Here is a 20,193-nt window from a genome sequence, read left to right as displayed (position 1 = left end):
GCCAGCAACGGCCACCATTTTGGCCTCACGACCGTTTCTCCGCCCAATCGCCTTTCCTGATTCCAGCGTCGGCCGACAGAGAATCCCGCTATTTCTGTTTCGATACTTAATTGGCAGATTACAGAACAGAGTCACAGGACTGCCCATGAACTTTTAACTAAAGAATAAAACATTGATTAATCTCTGCCAACTCCACCAACCCACCGATATAATTTTGGTGCTGACAGCTATCCGCTACACCATCGACTGCGTGGACAATTTGTGTGTTGTCTGCAAATTTCCCAATCTTGCCCCCATCACCCCATGTTCAAGTCCAAATTGTTAATATATAAAACGAACAGCAGGGGTGCCAACACCAAGCCCTGCGGAACACCAATTGAAACAGCTTCCCATTCGCAAGGGCAGCCATTGGCCATTCCCCTTTGTTTCCTGTTACTGAGCCAACTTTGGATCTGTGTTCTCACCAAGGATTCACCTCCAGGGTTCCAAACTCTCCTTCAGGTATTCCCCTGCCCTGGATTGTCATGTGCCTTCAAGCTTTCACACAATTCCCCAGGTTCCCAGCTGTGCCAACAGAATGCCACTTTTTCACAGGCTGTATAAGTTGTTACCAACCATCTCGCAAGCCGCCATGCCCCAGGTCTGTACCTTAACTGGGAGCCTTTCTCTCTGCTCCTGACTTCACTGAACAGAACCTTTTTCCAGATTCCTCTTCATCTTTCCTTTGCCTTCACAGTTTTCCTGGAACTCTGTTCTTTCCCAATCCCTGGTTTCTAGGACTTGCTGTTCTTTATCTTGGGAGTGTCTTTCTGTCCCTGTGTATGGTGCTGTCTGTTCCAGCAGTTTCTGTGAAATCTGCTTACTCCCCGTTTACCTTCTTTCTCCTGAACTAACTGCTCTCACTGTCTTTGTCTGGGCTCCTGGTTACTAAGCAACAGCCTAGTTTTTGTTCACTGTTTTGTAAAACCATCATTACAATGCAGGCATCGAAACCAACCGACAGATTTTCAGGCAACTTTTAAGAAATGAGATTAAAATTGAAGTTTTATTTCATTTTTAGCACACAAATACAGAAACACAAAATTCAGCTTATTTGAAACTATAACTTACTTTGTATCCCCACAAATACAAATAACTTGGAACCCTCTCTATTTCCGAATTGAAGTAAGTGGCAGAGAAACAGTTTTGGGGAAGTGAAGTAAACAAATAAGGATGAGGCAGGATATGTTGATGGTTTGATGGGAAAGGATTGCAGGAGGTTCAAATCGAGCATAAATACCGGCATGGACTGTTATTTAAATACTTTCACACCATGTGGGTGTTGCTGACTAGGCCAGCATTTATTGCCCATCCCTAACTGCCCCTTGTGAAGGTGGGGGTGAGCTGCCTTCTCAAACGCTGCAGTCCATGTGAAGTAGGTACACCCACCGTGCTGTTAGGGAGGGAGTTCCAGGATTTTGACCCAGCGACAGTGAAGGAACAGCGATATATTTCCAAGTCAGGATGGTGAGTGACTTGGAGGGGAATTTGCAGATGGTGGTGATCCCAGGTATCTGCTGCTCTTGTCATTCTAGATTGCAGAGGTCACAGGTTTGAAACATGCTGTCAAAGGAGCCTTGGTGAGTTGCTGCTGTGCATCTTGTGGATGGTACAGACGGCTGCGACTGTGTGTCCGTGCTGGGGAAAGACAATGTTGAGGCTGGTGGCTGGGGTGTAAATCAAGCGTGCTGCTTTGTCTTGGAAGGTCTTCGGTTTGCTCAGTGTTGTTGGAGCTGCTCTCATCCAGGAAAGTGTAAAGTATTCCATCACACTCCTGACTTGTACCTTGTGGATGAAAGACAAGGTTTGGGGAGCCAGGAGGTGGGTTTCTCGCTGCTGAATTCAGTCTCTGACCTGCTCTGGTAGCCACAGTATTTATATGGCTGATCCAGTTCAGTTTCTGGTCAATGGTAACCCCCAGGATGTTGATAGTGGGGATCAGTGATGGTGATGCCATTGACTGTAAAGGGGCGATGGTTAGATTCTCTCTTGTTGGAGATGTTGATTGACTGGCACTTGTGTGGTATAAATGTAACTTGCCACTTGTCAGTCCAAGCCTGGATATTGTCCAGGTCTTGCTGCATTTGGGCATGGACTGCATGGGTTCATTGTGCTGAATGATCTGTTTCTGGGCCGTATATTCGACACAACATGATGTAATCAGACGTACACTGCACACTTGGATCCTCCAATCACAATCTGGTACAAACTGACTGAAAAATCTAAAATAAACTGAAAAACTATGGGCTGAGAATGAGGAGGCCTAAACACTGAACTTTACTGTAATAAACAGCACCTAGAATTTCTTAAATTTCCACACAAACCTCCGCTATCCTATTGACCATCTGACCACACTTCTGGTGTCAGTAATTCCACACCCTTCCGATCTCTTCCCACTCAATGAATCATTTGGATGTAGTCATGCCAGGTCACTCAGTTACTCTGAGCCACAACTGGCAGTGCTCAAGGAGTCAGAATTAGGAGCAGGAAAGGATCGCCTGGCAGATTATTTTTGAGCTAAACCAGAATAGAAAGTGGAATGAAGTGTAGAGAGTGTGGGGGACAGGCACGAGCTGGGGTTAATGTGCAGAAATCATTGAAAGTGGCAGGACAGGTGGAGAGAGCAGTTACTGAAGCACAGGAGAAAGCTTTTCACACAGCGAGTGGTTAGGATCCGGAATGTTCTGTCTGAGAGTGTGGTGGAGACAGATTCACACAGCGAGTGGTTAGGATCCGGAATGTTCTGTCTGAGAGTGTGGTGGAGACAGATTCACACAGCGAGTGGTTAGGATCCGGAATGTTCCATCTGAGAGTGTGGTGGAGGCAGATTCACACAGCGAGTGGTTAGGATCCGGAATGTTCTGTCTGAGAGTGTGGTGGAGACAGATCCACACAGCGAGTAGTTAGTATCTGGAATGTTCTGTCTGAGAGTGTGGTGGAGACAGATTCACACAGCGAGTGGTTAGGATCTGGAATGTTCTGACTGAGAGTGTGGTGGAGACAGATACACACAGCGAGTGGTTAGGATCCGGAATGTTCTGTCTGAGAGTGTGGTGGTGGCAGATTCACACAGCGAGTGGTTAGGATCCGGAATGTTCTGACTGAGAGTGTGGTGGAGACAGATTCACACAGCGAGTGGTTAGGATCCGGAATGTTCTGACTGAGAGTGTGGTGGAGACAGATTCATACAGCGAGTGGTTAGGATCCGGAATGTTCAGTCTGAGAGTGTGGTGGAGACAGATTCACACAGCGAGTGGTTAGGATCCGGAATGTACTGTCTGAGAGTGTGGTGGAGGCAGATTCACACAGCGAGTGGTTAGGATCTGGAATGTTCTGTCTGAGAGTGTGGTGGAGACAGATTCACACAGCGAGTGGTTAGGATCCGGAATGTTCTGACTGAGAGTGTGGTGGAGACAGATACACACAGCGAGTGGTTAGGATCCGGAATGTTCTGTCTGAGAGTGTGGTGGTGGCAGATTCACACAGCGAGTGGTTAGGATCCGGAATGTTCTGACTGAGAGTGTGGTGGAGACAGATTCACACAGCGAGTGGTTAGGATCCGGAATGTTCTGACTGAGAGTGTGGTGGAGACAGATTCATACAGCGAGTGGTTAGGATCCGGAATGTTCAGTCTGAGAGTGTGGTGGAGACAGATTCACACAGCGAGTGGTTAGGATCCGGAATGTACTGTCTGAGAGTGTGGTGGAGGCAGATTCACACAGCGAGTGGTTAGGATCTGGAATGTTCTGTCTGAGAGTGTGGTGGAGACAGATTCACACAGCGAGTGGTTAGGATCCGGAATGTTCTATCTGAGAGTGTGGTGGAGACAGATTCACATAGCGAGTGGTTAGGATCCGGAATGTTCTGTCTGAGAGTGTGGTGGAGGCAGATTCACACAGCGAGTGGTTAGGATCCGGAATGTACTGTCTGAGAGTGTGGTGGAGGCAGATTCACACAGCGAGTGGTTAGGATCCAGAATGTTCTGTCTGAGAGTGTGGTGGAGACAGATTCACACAGCGAGTGGTTAGGATCCGGAATGTTCTGTCTGAGAGTGTGGTGGAGACAGATTCACACAGCGAGTGGTTAGGATCCGGGATGTTCTGTCTGAGAGTGTGGTGGAGACAGATTCACACAGTGAGTGGTTAGGATCCGGAATGTTCTGCCTGAGAGTGTGGTGGTGGCAGATTCACACAGCGAGTGGTTAGGATCCGGAATGTTCTATCTGAGTGTGTGGTGGAGGCAGATTCACACAGCGAGTGGTTAGGATCCGGAATGTTCTGTCTGAGAGTGTGGTGGAGGCAGAGCCACACAGCGAGTGGTTAGGGTCTGGAATGTTCTGTCTAATTTTATGGGCCAGGGCTTAGAAACTCCAAAGTATATTATGAAGTCCACCTGACCTACAATCGTTCTGTTGAATTTGGCAAGGTTGAGCACAAGAGCCTTCGGGTGTGATTCATCAGTCTTCCCAGACACTTTAATCAAAACAAGCTTTGTTCCAAGAACTTAGTTAACATTTATATATAAACACACAGCAAGAATTTTTATCAATTACAAACATAAAGACACCACACAGCGACAGTAATCTATGTATAACCCTGAATGAATTCCCCCTTAACTGTTCCAATTCAAAAACACAATCCAATAACCCAAAAAACCCTTTTCAAGAGCGTGGCCCAGCACTCTGCATTCTCACTTGAATAAGACTGGGTTTTCCTGAGATTCTGACCCCATCTCTCCTGCAGTTTTCAACTCCTTGCGGAAAGCTGGCTATATCTTTTAAATTACCAAAGGGACAGGGATAAAGGGAGATAGATTGGGGAGAAGCTGATCGTGCAGCCTGGGGAAATGGAAAAAGGTGGTGGGTAGAATTGGGGATGTGGGAAGAATGTGAGTGTAAGGAGTTGATCTCTGATATAAGGACACTGTTTTGATCATGTTCCTAATCGTCCTTATGCTCCTGGCCTCGGAATGGTGTCATATCGAAGGATATTTTCTGTAGTTCAGGAGCCGGGAGCTTGTCTGTTGCCTGTTCAAACAAAATTAAAAATAGATTAGTTTCCAAAACTCAAGCTGCAGCCAACGTGAGAATAAAGGATAATTTCAGCTCCTCTGAGGAGTTTGTCCAGATTGTAACTCTGTTCTTAATGACGGGAAACTCCCAGACTCCATCTCCAGCCTGCACAGAGTGAGCTGATCCCAGATGGAATGACAGTCGGGGCTACAGTTGGTCTGAACACTGAGTGGATATGAAAGGAAAATAGTTCAGTATTCCCACTCCATACACTGGGAATCATGGCTGGAAATGTGTGTGTACACGTTATTGAATATCTGTGTGTAAGTATATGTGAACGTGTACACGTGTCTGTATGTCTGTGTGTCGATGTACATTTGGGAATGTGTGTCTATTTGTAGACATTTAGGTCTATCTTTGTACCTGTGAATATGTGTGTATCGATTGGTGAGATATGACGGATAAATGTGAGGTAATGCATTTTGGAAGGTCTGATCCAGGTGGGAATAACACAGTAAATGGCAGAGCCCTTCAGAGCATTGCCAGGCAGAGGGATCTGGGCGTACAGGTCCACAGGTCACTGAAAGTGGCAACACAGGGGGATAGGGTAGTCAAGAAGGCACACGGCATGCTTGCCTTTATCCATCGGGGCATTGAGTATAAGAAATGGCAAGTCATGCTGCAGCTGTACAGAACCTCAGTTAGGCCGCATTTGGAATATTGTGTACAATTCTGGTCACCACACTACCAGAAGGATGTGGATGCTTTGGAGAGAGGACAGAAGAGGTTTACCAGGTTGTTGCCTGGTCTGGAGGGTATTGAACTTGATGATCAGCAATGATCAGAATGAATGAGGGAGCAGGCTCGAAGGGCCGAATGGCCTCCTCCTGCTTCTATTTTCTCTGTTTCTATGTATTCGTTATGAGGGGAGGTTGGATAAACTTGGATTGTTTTCATTGGAATGACGGAGGCGGAGGGGCGACCTGACAGAGATTTATAAAATTATGAGGAGCATGGAGAGAGTGAAACGTCAGACGCTTTTGCCCAGGGTGGGAAAGTCACTTACCCAGGGTCACAGGTGCGAGGGGCAAAGTTCAGAGGAGATGTGCGAGGCAGGTTTTGGACACAGAAGGTGGTGAGTGTCTGGAATGCGCTGCGGGAGGAGGTGGTGGAAGCAGATACGATAGCGATGTTTAAGAGGCATCTTGACAAATACATGAATAGGATGGGAATAGAGGGATATGGACCCCGGAATTGCAGAAGGTTTTAGTTCAGACAGGCATCACGATCGGTGCAGGCTCGGAGGGTCGAAGGGCCTGTCCCTGTGCTGTACTGTCCTTTGTTCTTTGTACACACATTACATATATTACCACACGGGGCTAATCATGGTCCATTCCACACTGGACTCACTGCTCTCTATCCATTCTCTGCAGTGTTGCTGATATGGGTCCATTTTGAGTCAGGCTTTCCCACAGTTTCACCATTTATACAGAACGTGACAGAATCCACCTGCTTTTCCTGAACCTCTGTTCAGTGCGATAGAAACATACCTTTAATCTCACTGTATACAGATGAAGTTGGTTGCTGTAATGCCTGAGGGAAAATAGAGACATGTTAGAAATTGTGATTGTGTAACACGTGCACAATGAGAGGCTTATTTGAAAATGTTCTACATTCTAATCATAGCGGCTTCTGGGAAAAAGGGATTTATTTTACTCTATGTCGAAAGAGGAAACTTTGATCCTGTGGTGAATGTTGATCACCAGACATATCCCAGTTTGTTGTAGTGAGAGATATTTACCATGTACGTTGGGTCAGAATCTGCTGGGGAATCTTTCAAATTCTGTAACAAAATGTAAACAGTGAAGATTGGGTTTAGTAGCTGTTGTGAAAATGAGAATTTACTAAAACCTGATTCTAAAGTGTCAGGAATTATAGTCTGGGAAGGTTTATATTTCCATGACGGTGCCCGATTTCTGAAACAGTTTAATTCAGCAGGAGGTAAAGTACATTCCACTCAGAATCTTTCACACAATCTTCCCAGTGCAGAAAGAGGCCCCTCGGCCCATCAGGTCTGCACTGGCCCTCTGGAAGAACATTAGACCGAGACCCACACCCCTGCCTTATCCCCGGAACCTTGCACAGTCTCACTTTCCAGAGAACAATCCAATCCCCTTTTGAATACCTCGATTTCACCTCCCTCCACCACCCTCACAGGAAGTTCATTCAACCTCTGGCTCACTTCTCCTTTTGCTCATTATTGTGAATGTGTGCCCTCTAGTTCTTGATGTACGTTTGAGTGGGAATAGTTTCTCCTGTACCTCCATATTTACAGACAATACAAAGTTGGGTGGGAGGCTGAGCTGTGAGGAGGATGCAGAGATGTTTCAGCAGGATTTGGACAGGCTGAGTGCGTGGGCACATGCATGGCAGATGCAGTATAACGTGGATAAATGTGAGGTTATCCACTTCAGCAGCAAAAATAGGAAGGGAATTATTATTTGAGTGGGTGTAAATTGAGAGAGGTGAATACTCAGTGAGACCTTGGTGTCCTCGTGCGTCAGTCGCTGAAAGTAAGCGCGCAGGAACAACAGGCAGGAAAGACGGCAAATGGTAGGTTGGCCTTCATAGCGAGAGGATTTGAATATAGGAATAGAGATGTTTCACTACAATTGTATGGGGAATTGGTGAGGCCACACCTGGAGTATTGTGTGCAGTTTTGATGTCCTTATCTGAGGAATAATGTTCTTGTGGGTGTAGAAATCAGGGAGAAGGACTGTAATAAAATTTAAGAGATTAACACAGACAGAGAGGAGGTTCGGAGTGGTCTGGCAGGCTTAAAGGTCGATAAATCTCCAGGGAGAAGGACTTTGATAAATATAGAAGGACTTACAAGAGAGGGTTCTTGGTAAACGGCAGAACCCTGGGAAGCACCGAGTTTCCGAGGAATTTTGGTGTGCATGTACACCCATCCCTTAATGTAGCAGAGCAGGTGGATACAGTGGTTAAGAAGGCCTCTGGTATACTTGCCTTTATTAACTGAGGCATAGAGTTTAGAGCAGGAAGGTTCACTGCTCTAGTGGAACTGTGTAAAACAGTTCGAGCAGGAAGGTTCACTGCTCTAGTGGAACTGTGTAAAACATTTGTTTGGCCACAGCTTTACGAGGGATGTGATAGCTCTGGAAAGGGTGCAGAGGAGGTTTACCAGGATGTTGCCTGGGCTGGAGAGTTTTAGTTATGAAGAGAGATGGGATCGACTGGGATTGTTTTCCTTTGAGTAGAGGAGACTGAGGGGCACACAGGAAGAAACTTTTCCCCTTGGTGGAGGGATCAATGACCAGGGGGCATAGGTTCAATTTAAAAAAAAAATATTTATTAGTGTCACAAGTAGGCTTCCATTAACACTGCAATGAAGTTACTGTGAAAAGCCCCAGTCGCCACATTCCGGCACCTGTTCAGGTACAGAGACCGAGAATTCAGAATGTCCAATTTACCGAAGAAGGATGTCTTTCGGGACTTGTGGGAGGAAACGGGAGCACCCGGTGGAAACCCACGCAGACACGGGGAGAATATGTGGACTCCACACAGTGACCCAAGCCGGGAATCGAATCCGGGACCCTGGCGCTGTGAAGCAACAGTGCGAACCACTGTGCTACCGTGCTGCCCAGGTTAGGGGCAGGAGGTTCAGAGGGGATGTGAGGAAAACCCTTTTCACCCAGAGGGGAATGGGAGTCTGGAACTCGCTGCCTGAAAGGGAGGTGGAGGCAGAGACCCTCAGAATATTTAAGAAGTATTTAGATGTGCCTTCCCGATCCCAGGGCAGACAAGGCTCTGGGCCAAATGCTGGGGAATGGGATTGGAATAGTCCAGTGGTTGTTTTTGACTAGCAGAGATGCGATGGACCGAAGGGCATTTTCTCTGCTGTATGAGCCTATGACTCTAACAGCACTGTGGGTGTACCTACACCTCATTAACTGCAGCGGTTCAAGAATGCAGTTCACCACCACCTTACCAAAGGCAATTAGGGATGGGCAACAATTCCTGATGGAGCCAGCGACACACACATCCCAAGAAAGATTTGAATAAATCTGGGGCTGGATTCTCCGCTTCCCCAGCCGTGTGTTTCCCGGCGGAGCGCCGTTCGCTGGCAGCCGGATTCTCTACTCTCGCCAATTGTTAATGGGAATTTCCATCGAAGCCCCCCCACACCACCGGGAAACCGTGGCGATGGCACACAGCCAGCGGGAACTGAGAATCCCGTCAGCCGGAGAATTCCCACCCTCATTTCCCTTTCACACATTCCAAATTCCCGCTGGGATACAATGGGAGGGAGAGAGCCTTCCCTACACTGAGGAGGCATTGTGGGTGGCAGTAGAGTTCCCTGAGAGACAGAAATGGTTGTAGCAACATTCACAAAGCAAATAATGTCTTATTCGACAAATTACAGACTTCATTCCATGAACAATGTTCTGAGCACAGTGTCACATTTGGGCAATTTCAGTCTCTCCAGTAATATCAGGGTGTGAGTGTCCAGTAATATCAGGGTGTGAGTGTCCAGTAATATCAGGGTGTGAGTGTCCAGTAATATCAGGGTGTGAGTGTCCAGTGATATCAGGGTCTGAGTGTCCAGTAATATCAGGGTGTGAGTGTCCAGTAATATCAGGGTGTGAGTGTCCAGTAATATCAGGGTCTGAGTGTCCAGTAATATCAGGGTGTGAGTGTCCAGTAATATCAGGGTGTGAGTGTCCAGTAATATCAGGGTGTGAGTGTCCAGTAATATCAGGGTCTGAGTGTCCAGTAATATCAGGGTGTGAGTGTCCAGTAATATCAGGGTGTGAGTGTCCAGTAATATCAGGGTGTGAGTGTCCAGTAATATCAGGGTGTGAGTGTCCAGTAATATCAGGGTCTGAGTGTCCAGTAATACCAGGGTCTGGGAGGGTCTGAGTGTCCAGTAAAACCAGGGTCTGGGAGGGTCTGAGTGTCCAGTAATATCAGGGTGTGAGTGTCCAGTAATATCAGGGTGTGAGTGTCCAGTAATATCAGGCTGTGAGTGTCCAGTAATACCAGGGTCTGAGTGCCCAGTAATATCAGGGTCTGAGTGTCCAGTAATATCAGGGTGTGAGTGTCCAGTAATATCAGGGTGTGAGTGTCCAGTAATATCAGGGTCTGAGTGTCCAGTAATATCAGGGTCTGAGTGTCCAGTAATGTCAGGGTCTGGGAGGGCCTGAGTGTCCAGTAATATCAGGGTCTGAGTGTCCAGTAATATCAGGGTCTGAGTGTCCAGTAACATCAGGGTCTGAGTGTCCAGTAATATCAGGGTCTGAGTGTCCAGTAATATCAGGGTCTTGGAGGGTCTGAGTGTCCAGTAATATCAGGGTGTGAGTGTCCAGTAATATCAGGGTGTGAGTGTCCAGTAATATCAGGGTCTGAGTGTCCAGTAATATCAGGGTCTGAGTGTCCAGTAATATCAGTGTCTGGGAGGGCCTGAGTGTCCAGTAATATCAGGGTCTGAGTGTCCAGTAATATCAGGGTCTGAGTGTCCAGTAATATCAGGGTCTGAGTGTCCAGTAATATCAGGGTCTGAGTGTCCAGTAATATCAGTGTCTGAGTGTCCAGTAATATCAGGGTGTGAGTGTCCAGTAATATCAGGGTCTTGGAGGCTCTGAGTGTCCAGTAATATCAGGGTCTGAGTGTCCAGTAATATCAGCATCTGGGAGGGTCTGAGTGTCCAGTAATATCAGGGTCTGAGTGTCCAGTAATATCAGGGTCTGGGAGGGTCTGAGTGTCCAGTAATATCAGGGTCTGAGTGTCCAGTAATATCAGGGTCTGAGTGTCCAGTAATATCAGGATCTGAGTGTCCAGTAATATCAGGGTCTGAGTGTCCAGAAATATCAGTGTCTGAGTGTCCAGTAATATCAGGGTCTGAGTGACCAGTAATATCAGGGTCTGAGAGTCCAGAAATATCAGTGTCTGAGTGTCCAGTAATATCAGGGTCTGGGAGGGTCTGAGTGTCCAGTAATATCAGGGTCTGAGTGTCCAGTAATATCAGGGTCTGAGTGTCCAGTAATATCAGGGTCTGAGTGTCCAGTAATATCAGGGTCTGGGAGGGTCTGAGTGTCCAGTATTATCAGGGTCTGAGTGTCCAGTAATATCAGGGTCTGAGTGTCCAGTAATATCAGGGTCTGGGAGGGTCTGAGTGTCCAGTAATATCAGGGTCTGAGTGTCCAGTAATATCAGGGTCTGAGTGTCCAGTAATATCAGGGTCTGGGAGGGTCTGAGTGTCCAGTATTATCAGGGTCTGAGTGTCCAGTAATATCAAGGTGTGAGTGTCCAGTAATATCAGGGTGTGAGTGTCCAGTAATATCAGGGTGTGAGTGTCCAGTAATATCAGGGTCTGAGTGTCCAGTAATATCAGGGTCTGAGTGTCCAGTAATACCAGGGTCTGGGAGGGTCTGAGTGTCCAGTAAAACCAGGGTCTGGGAGGGTCTGAGTGTCCAGTAATATCAGGGTGTGAGTGTCCAGTAATATCAGGGTGTGAGTGTCCAGTAATATCAGGGTGTGAGTGTCCAGTAATACCAGGGTCTGAGTGCCCAGTAATATCTGGGTCTGAGTGTCCAGTAATATCAGGGTGTGAGTGTCCATTAATATCAGGGTGTGAGTGTCCAGTAATATCAGGGTCTGAGCGTCCAGTAATATCAGGGTCTGAGTGTCCAGTAATATCAGGGTCTGGGAGGGCCTGAGTGTCCAGTAATATCAGGGTCTGAGTGTCCAGTAATATCAGGGTCTGAGTGTCCAGTAACATCAGGGTCTGAGTGTCCAGTAATATCAGGGTCTGAGTGTCCAGTAATATCAGGGTCTTGGAGGGTCTGAGCGTCCAGTAATATCAGGGTGTGAGTGTCCAGTAATATCAGTGTCTGTGAGGGCCTGAGTGTCCAGTAATATCAGGGTCTGAGTGTCCAGTAATATCAGGGTCTGAGTGTCCAGTAATATCAGTGTCTGAGTGTCCAGTAATATCAGGGTGTGAGTGTCCAGTAATATCAGGGTCTTGGAGGCTCTGAGTGTCCAGTAATATCAGGGTCTGAGTGTCCAGTAATATCAGCATCTGGGAGGGTCTGAGTGTCCAGTAATATCAGGGTCTGAGTGTCCAGTAATATCAGGGTCTGGGAGGGTCTGAGTGTCCAGTTATATCAGGGTCTGAGTGTCCAGTAATATCAGGGTCTGAGTGTCCAGTAATATCAGGGTCTGAGTGTCCAGTAATATCAGGGTCTGGGAGGGTCTGAGTGTCCAGTAATATCAGGGTCTGAGTGTCCAGTAATATCAGGGTCTGAGTGTCCAGTAATATCAGGGTCTGTGTGTCCAGTAATATCAGGGTCTGACTGTCCAGCAATATCAGGGTCTGAGTGTCCAGTAATATCAGGGTCGAGTGTCCAGTAATATCAGGGTCTGAGTGTCCAGTAATATCAGGGTCTGGGAGGGTCTGAGTGTCCAGTAATATCAGGGTCTGAGTGTCCAGAAATATCAATGTCTGAGTGTCCAGAAATATCAGTGTCTGAGTGTCCAGTAATATCAGGGTCTGAGTGACCAGTAATATCAGGGTCTGAGAGTCCAGAAATATCAGTGTCTGAGTGTCCAGTAATATCAGGGTCTGGGAGGGTCTGAGTGTCCAGTAATATCAGGGTCTGAGTGTCCAGTAATATCAGGGTCTGAGTGTCCCGAAATATCAGTGTCTGAGTGTCCAGTAATATCAGGGTCTGAGTGACCAGTAATATCAGGGTCTGAGAGTCCAGAAATATCAGTGTCTGAGTGTCCAGTAATATCAGGGTCTGGGAGGGTCTGAGTGTCCAGTAATATCAGGGTCTGAGTGTCCAGTAATATCAGAGTCTGAGTGTCCAGTAATATCAGGGTCTGAGTGTCCAGTAATATCAGGGTCTGGGAGGGTCTGAGTGTCCAGTATTATCAGGGTCTGAGTGTCCAGTAATATCAGGGTCTGAGTGTCCAGTAATATCAGGGTCTGGGAGGGTCTGAGTGTCCAGTAATATCAGGGTCTGAGTGTCCAGTAATATCAGGGTCTGAGTGTCCAGTAATATCAGGGTCTGGGAGGGTCTGAGTGTCCAGTATTATCAGGGTCTGAGTGTCCAGTAATATCAGGGTCTGAGTGTCCAGTAATATCAGGGTCTGAGTGTCCAGTAATATCAGGGTCTGGGATTTACAATCTCGCTCTGATATTGTTGAGAGATTGAAGCCGTTGAAATGTGCAGGAAAGGCAGAGGTGATTGTGATTGGGTGAGGTTTTGGTGACTGCTGCTTGTCCCACTGGTTAATTGTTGCTGGTTTTGAGGTTTAAGAACGATGAACAACAGCATACTCCGCTGTGCTTTCAGTCAGTGATACTCCCGGCTGCCTGGTGCCTGGGCAATGGAATCGAAGCTCAGCATATTTGCATTCCCCTTCACCTGACTGTAATCCAATAGAAATATTGATCAGTATTTATTTCCACACAGAATGAAAGAATGTCTGTCAACAGATCAAATGGTGTTATTATTAATAACTGAATGGTTTCTTCTTCTTTGCCTTTCTCACTGGAAGATGCTGACAGGCCGCTGGGATGTGCTTTTTATTGACTCTGGTCGCTCTGCTACAGCTGTGAATTTGTACACAGCAAGATCCCAGAAATAACAATGTGACAATGACCAATCAGTTCTCATTTTTTTAGGGGGATAAATATAACCCGGGACATTAAAGGATGATTCCTTTGCCCATCTTCCAAATAGTCCCAGGGAATATTTTACATTTCATTTCCTCATACCTCAGGGACTGCAGCGGTTCAAGAAGGCAGCTCACCCCCACCTCGTCAATGATAGAATCCCGCTGCCAGCGAACAGCGCGCGGCCGAGGAACACGTGTCTGGGGGGCCCGAGAATCCAGTCCCCAGTGTTGGAATGTCAGTTATTGTTTTTAATGGCATGGTCTGTCTTAATGGCTGCCAAAGAACCCCCGTGGAATTGACAATTAACCGACATGTCTCATTCATTCAGCTTTTCATTATTGTTGGAGATTTGGAAAAAATTATTTTCAGAAATTTCTTTTTCACTTTTTCTCTCAGTCTCTTTGTCCCTCCTCTCTCTCTTTCTTTTCTCCTTCACTTTATTTGGAATCCTGCACCTGACTTGTTGTGGAATTAAATATTCTTCACAGGCTCTTCTAGATTCCGAGCCTCCAATGTGGTCAGTCTCAACGGGAAAAACGGTGTGAATCCTCATGGAATCTTGTGCCTCTCAGAAATAAAAGTGATTGGTGTAGTTACCGGCGTCACTCTGGTGAGGTGGAGACTCTGAGACTGCCTCACGCCCGGCCAGCCTTGGTGTAAATGATGCTGGCGGGACGTCACGCTGAGTCAAGATTCCGTGAGGGAGGGGGTACGGTCTGGAGAGAGTGCTGGGTAATGGTGTGCTGATGTATTACAGTGAGGTTCCTGATCTCACACCGTGTGATTCTCACTCCTCCCCCGGCGGGGTGGGGGCGGGGGGGGGGGGGGGGGGGGGGGGCGGGGGGGGGGGGGGGGGGAGATTCCAAACAACAATCACGCCGGAGAGAATCACATTTTTCACTTCACTCCAGAGTTTGGGTCCACGGTGACTTTCTCACGGACGGAGAGGCTCAAAAAATCACCCCTCAAAAAATCACCCCTCAAAAGATGACAGCTCAAGTTTCAGGTTGGAAACCCACAGAAACTCTGTCCCCAACTTTAACCTGGTCACATAGAAGGTGCTAGAAACTTTTCAAAAAATGTCTGAAAATATAAATAAGCAGTGATGATTCAAGTCAGTGTTTGAGAGAGAGAGAGAGAGAGAGAGAGGAAGAAAGAGAAATAAAGAGCTTGCGACAGAATGAAGGAGAGAGGGTGGTGGCACGCGTGAGGGAGAGAGCAGTGATGCAAGAGTGTGTGTGTGTGAGAGGGTTTGTGTGTGTGAGGGTGTGTGAGGGTGTATGCGTGTGAGTGTGTGTGAGGGTGTGTGTGTGTGAGGCGGTGTGTGTGTGTGTGGGATAGAGGGTGTGTGTGTGAGAGACGGTGTGTGTGTGAGATAGAGGGTGTGTGTGTGAGATAGAGGGTGTGTGTGTGTGGGATAGAGGGTGTGTGTGTGAGACGGTGTGTGTGTGAGATAGAGTGTGTGTGTGAGAGACGGTGTGTGTGTGTGTGTGAGATAGAGGGTGTGTGTGTGAGATAGAGGGTGTGTGTGTGAGATAGAGGGGGTGTGTGTGAGATAGAGGGTGTGTGTGTGAGATAGAGGGTGTGTGTGTGAGATAGAGGGTGTGTGTGTGAGATAGAGGGTGTGTGTGTGAGATAGAGGGTGTGTGTGTGGGATAGAGGGTGTGTGTGTGAGATAGAGGGTGTGTGTGAGTGTGTGTGTGTGTGAGATAGAGGCTGTGTGTGTGAGAGACGGTGTGTGTGTGAGATAGAGGGTGTGTGTGAGTGTGTGTGTGTGTGAGATAGAGGGTGTGTGTGTGAGATAGAGGGTGTGCGTGTGAGATAGAGGGTGTGTGTGAGTGTGTGTGTGTGTGAGATAGAGGCTGTGTGTGTGAGATAGAGGGTGTGTGTGTGAGATAGAGGGTGTGTGTGAGATAGAGTGTGTGTGAGAGACGGTGTGTGTGAGAGACGGTGTGTGTGTGTGGGATAGAGGGTGTGTGTGTGAGATACAGGGTGTGTGTGTGAGAGACGGTGTGTGTCTGAGATAGAGGGTGTGTGTGTGTGGGATAGAGGGTGTGTGTGTGAGACGGTGTGTGTGTGAGAGATGGTGTGAGTGTGTGTGGGATAGAGGGTGTGTGTTGTGAGATAGAGGGTGTGTGTGTGAGATAGAGGATGTGTGTGTGAGATAGAGGGTGTGTGTGAGAGACGGTGTGTGTGAGAGACGGTGTGTGTGAGAGACGGTGTGTGTGTGTGGGATAGAGGGTGTGTGTGTGAGATAGAGGGTGTGTGTGTGAGACGGTGTGTGTGTGAGAGACGGTGTGTGTGTGTGTGTGGGATAGAGGGTGTGTGTGTGAGATGGAGGGTGTGTGTGTGAGATAGAGGGTGTGTGTGAGTGTGTGTGTGTGTGAGATAGAGGGTGTGTGTGTGGGATAGAGGGTGTGTGTGTGAGATAGAGGGTGTGTGTGTGTCGGGATTGGATTGGATTTGTTTATTGTCACGTGGACCGAGGAACAGTGAAAAGTATTTTTCTGCGAGCAGCACAAACAGATCATTTAGTACAAGAAACAAAAATACATAATAGGGCAACACAAGGCCCACAATGTGAATACATAGACACCGGCATCGAGTGAAGCATACAGCAGTATTAATCAGATCAGTACATAAGAGGGTCGTTAGGCGTCTGATAACAGTGGAGAAGAAGCTGTTTGTGTTCTCAGACTTTTGTATCTTCTGCCCGATGCCCGATGTGTGTGTGTGTGTGTATGGGAGAGAGAGAGAGTGTGTATGGATTTGGATTTTGTTTATTGTCACGTGTACTGAGGCAGGGTGAAAAGTATTTTTCTGCGAGCAGCTCAGCAGATCATTAAGTACATGAAAATAAAAGAAAAGAAAATACTTATTGTGCAACACAAGGTACGCAATGTAACGACATAAACACCGGCATTGGGTGAAGCATACAGGGATGTAGTGTTAATCAGGTCAGTGTGTGCGTGCGCATGCACGTGTGCATGTGCGTGTGTTTGGAGTGGGAAGTTGTGAAACTTCCTCCCCAGGTTTAAACTAACCTTCTGAGTTATTGTTAACTCCAGATTTCTGCAGTTTATTAGTGTGCGGCTGTGTGAGGGTGCATGAGGGTGTGTGAGAGGGTTGTGCATGAGGGTGTGTGCGATGTAGTGGGAAGTTATGAAACTGCCTCCCCAGATTTGAACTAACCTTCTGAGTTACTGTTAACTCCAGTTTTCTGCAGTTTATCAGTAAATTGGTTCACAGAACCCATGGATTTGAAAAATATGCCACCACCAACTTTAAAAATAATTGAAAACACGTTGTGCAGACAGACAGGTGGAGCGGGGAAATCAGAGCAGGTTGTCTATCACTCTCCTGTCTGGAACAGAAGGATTGATTTGTAAACTTACAGTAACATTCAAACTCCTCCTCTTTAATTGATGTGGTGCCTATTTTGGGAAACGGCAGCAAATCTAAAATGCAGCAAAGAACAGCAGTTAAGCCCCATTTCCATTTCCTTACCAAAGGAGCAGAAGGAGCTTCTTCAACCTCTTGATTGCTGCTCCGTGTTTTATCTGAAAGAAAAGACAAAGATGTTTCTTCAGAATAAATCCATGTAAAGGTCGAGCTCTGGAAACTTGGAATGACAGCAAATGAAAATTCCGGAGTGACTTGGGCAGTTTTCCCGGGAGACATGAGGCCTCCTCTCCGTTATAAAGTTCATCAGAGAAATCAGCAACTCACAGAACAGGAGGAGGCCATTCGGCCCATTGAACCTGTGCTGGTTCTTTAAAGGGCCATTGTGCCTAATCCCACATTCCTGCTTTTCATCCGGAATCCTGTAAATTCCTGAGGCATACACAGAAACATGGAAAATAGAAGCAGGAGGAGGCCATTCGGCCCTTCGAGCCTGCTCCCCCATTCATTATGATCATGGCTGATCATCAAGTTCAATACCCTGATCCCACCTTCCCCCCATATCCCTGGATTCCTTTAGCCCCAAGAGCAAAATCTAATTCCTACTTTAAATTACACAATGTTTTGACCTCAACTATGTTAGCCGGTTAGCTGCTGTTGTATAAAGAGTCAAAAGTTCTGCTCCTTTTCCACAAACACCTTTAATTTACTTCAACAGACTCTGCTCAAAATTCTAACATCACATCACCTGACACAAAGGCCACCTGAAGCCTCTTTACATATCAGTGTCAATTATTGGATACTTAACATAAGACAACTAATAGGAATGTCTCTTAACCCATTACTTAACAAACGACTTTCTGTGGTAGCGAATTCCACAGATTCACCACTCTCTGGGTGAAGAGATTTCTCCTCACCTCAGTCCTAAAAGGTTTACTCCTTATCCTCAAACTATGACCCCTAGTTCTGGACTCTCCCACCATCGGGAACATTCTTTCTGAATCTACCCTGTCTAATCCTGTTAGAATTTTGTAAGTTTCTATGAGATTCCCTCGCACTCTTCTAAACTCCAATGAATATAATCCTAACCCACTTAGTCTCTCCTCATAGGACAGTCCCACCATCCAGGATTCAGCCTGGTAAACCTTCGCTGCTCTCCCTCCACAGCAAGTACCTGCCCAACTCTCTTCTAAGATGATTTCTGGAATCAGCTTCCTCCACATTTTCAGGGCGAGCGTTTCAGATCCCGACAATTCTCTGAGTGAAAAACATTTCTCTCCATCTCCCCTCTCGATCTTTACCCAACGATTTTAAATCTCTGATCTCTAGTTGTTAACCCACTCGCCAGAGCAAATAGTTTTTCTCTCTCGATTCAATCAAAAACTCTCATATCAAACTAATCGGTCAACTCTTAACCATCTCTATTGCCAGGAATTGCTCTGAGAACTGACAATGTGATCACTCTACAAGGATATTCCAAACGCTGGTGAAATATAGGAGGCCGTTCCGTGGACTTTCTATGTCTGAAAGTTTATCTTTTTGGGGTCACTCTCTGTAACATTGCCACCCTGAGGGTATGTCTCACACTCTGCAGCTGCAGGGCTGGGGACAGCCTCCAACCATCTTCATTCTTTCCGATGTAGCTTTACAGCATTTAATAGTAAACTTTGCAAATCAGACAAATAAATTGGTCAAATTATTAGCATGTTAATTACATCCCAAAACTAACAGCATCAAAGGGATATCTGGGATCGAGAGTAATTCCCGGTGAGCGTTGCAACAATGGTTGAATTAGTTTACTCACCGTCCACTGTTGCATACACAGGGTTCTGGTCTTCATCAGGGATCCTAAAGAAATGCCACACATTAGCTTCATTGCAGCGTTACTGCAAGGTCACACTCTTGGCGGAGACGGAGTTTAGATTTTCCAACATGGGCCTTTGATTCCAGTTTTTAAGGACAATGACACGGATGAGCCAGATATCCGGAATCATTTCCTAAATAAGCAGAATTGGCTCCACAATGTGACCCAAATCAGAAGGCATGCTGGGAAGTTTGATCAAGCTCATGCATCTTATTCTAATTTCAGACTTTGGAAGTGAAAGAGTTGTTTGAGAAACTTCTCATTTTGCAATGATTTCACATCCGGGACAAGAAGCAGCCGTAACATCAGAGAAATGAACGATTAACCTTTGGTCTCCCGGAGGGAGCGAAGACCCTTGTTTCCAATTTCCACGCCTGGATAAGTTTAGAAACATCTTGGGTGGGATTCTCCGAGCCTCCACGCTTAAATCGCGATTGGCGCGGGGGCGAAGAACGCCCGCGATCGGGTCCGACGCCGAGACGTGATTCTCCGCCGACCGGAGAATCAGCGCCAGTCACGCGCAGTCGATGCGGCGCCAGCCGGGGGCCGTTGAAAGAGGCCCCACGGCAATTCTCTGCGGTCGACCGGCCGAGTTCCGTCGACGTGGTTCCCGTATGGTTTCACCCGGCGGGCTCTCGGTGTCGCGGCTGCAGTAGCCGTCCTGGTTGGGGGGGGGTGGGGTTGTGGGGGATCAGACTCCGGGGGGGCATTTCTTCTCAGCGCCGGGCCACTAAAGGGCTCCGCCATGTTGCGCAGGGGCCGGCGTGAATACGGCAGCCGCGCGCGTGCGCGGATCCGCGGCCTGCCGCCGTATGCATGCGCGGATCCGCAGTCGGAAGTGCTGGGGCCCGTATCGGAAGCCGGAGCTGCGTTAAGCACTCCAGCGCCGTGCTGGGCCCCTGTGGGGTGCAGAATCGCTGGGCCAAGAGGCCCATTGACGCCAGCGTGAAACACTCTGGTGTTTACTCCGGCGGCAACACTTTGCCGCGATTTGGGGGAATCCCTGCCCTTGTGTCTTAATATCAATAAACCGATCATTTAGAAAATATTTCAGCCCTGATTGATTTATTTTGCCTCCCGTATCCCAAAGAGTGAGAGAGAAAGGCCAGAGCGAGGAGCAGTGGACACAGGGAGTTTGGGATGGGAACAAGGTGACAGCACCTGTCTCAG

General features: G+C 47.3%; 1 protein-coding gene across 1 annotated transcript in view; it reads right to left on the bottom strand.

Annotated features, from left to right (window-relative positions):
* Nucleotides 1–1,026: 1,026 nt before the first annotated feature.
* The window catches only part of LOC140423219 (uncharacterized), a 107,481-nt gene continuing 88,314 nt past the window's right edge, over nucleotides 1,027–20,193 (bottom strand). The window contains exons 7-11 of the mRNA XM_072507763.1: nucleotides 18,964–19,007; nucleotides 17,265–17,317; nucleotides 6,852–6,893; nucleotides 6,601–6,643; nucleotides 1,027–5,065 (exon numbers count right to left, since the gene is read on the bottom strand). Of these exons, the coding sequence (XP_072363864.1) occupies nucleotides 5,040–5,065; nucleotides 6,601–6,643; nucleotides 6,852–6,893; nucleotides 17,265–17,317; nucleotides 18,964–19,007 (208 nt within the window). The 3' untranslated portion in view covers nucleotides 1,027–5,039. The remainder of the gene's footprint in view (nucleotides 5,066–6,600; nucleotides 6,644–6,851; nucleotides 6,894–17,264; nucleotides 17,318–18,963; nucleotides 19,008–20,193) is intronic.

Source organism: Scyliorhinus torazame, chromosome 1 (genome assembly GCF_047496885.1).
Source record: "Scyliorhinus torazame isolate Kashiwa2021f chromosome 1, sScyTor2.1, whole genome shotgun sequence".
NCBI classification, from domain to species: Eukaryota; Metazoa; Chordata; class Chondrichthyes; order Carcharhiniformes; family Scyliorhinidae; genus Scyliorhinus; species Scyliorhinus torazame.
The sequence above is the reverse complement of the archived record's forward strand: the minus strand, read 5'-3'. Positions and strand labels throughout refer to the sequence as shown.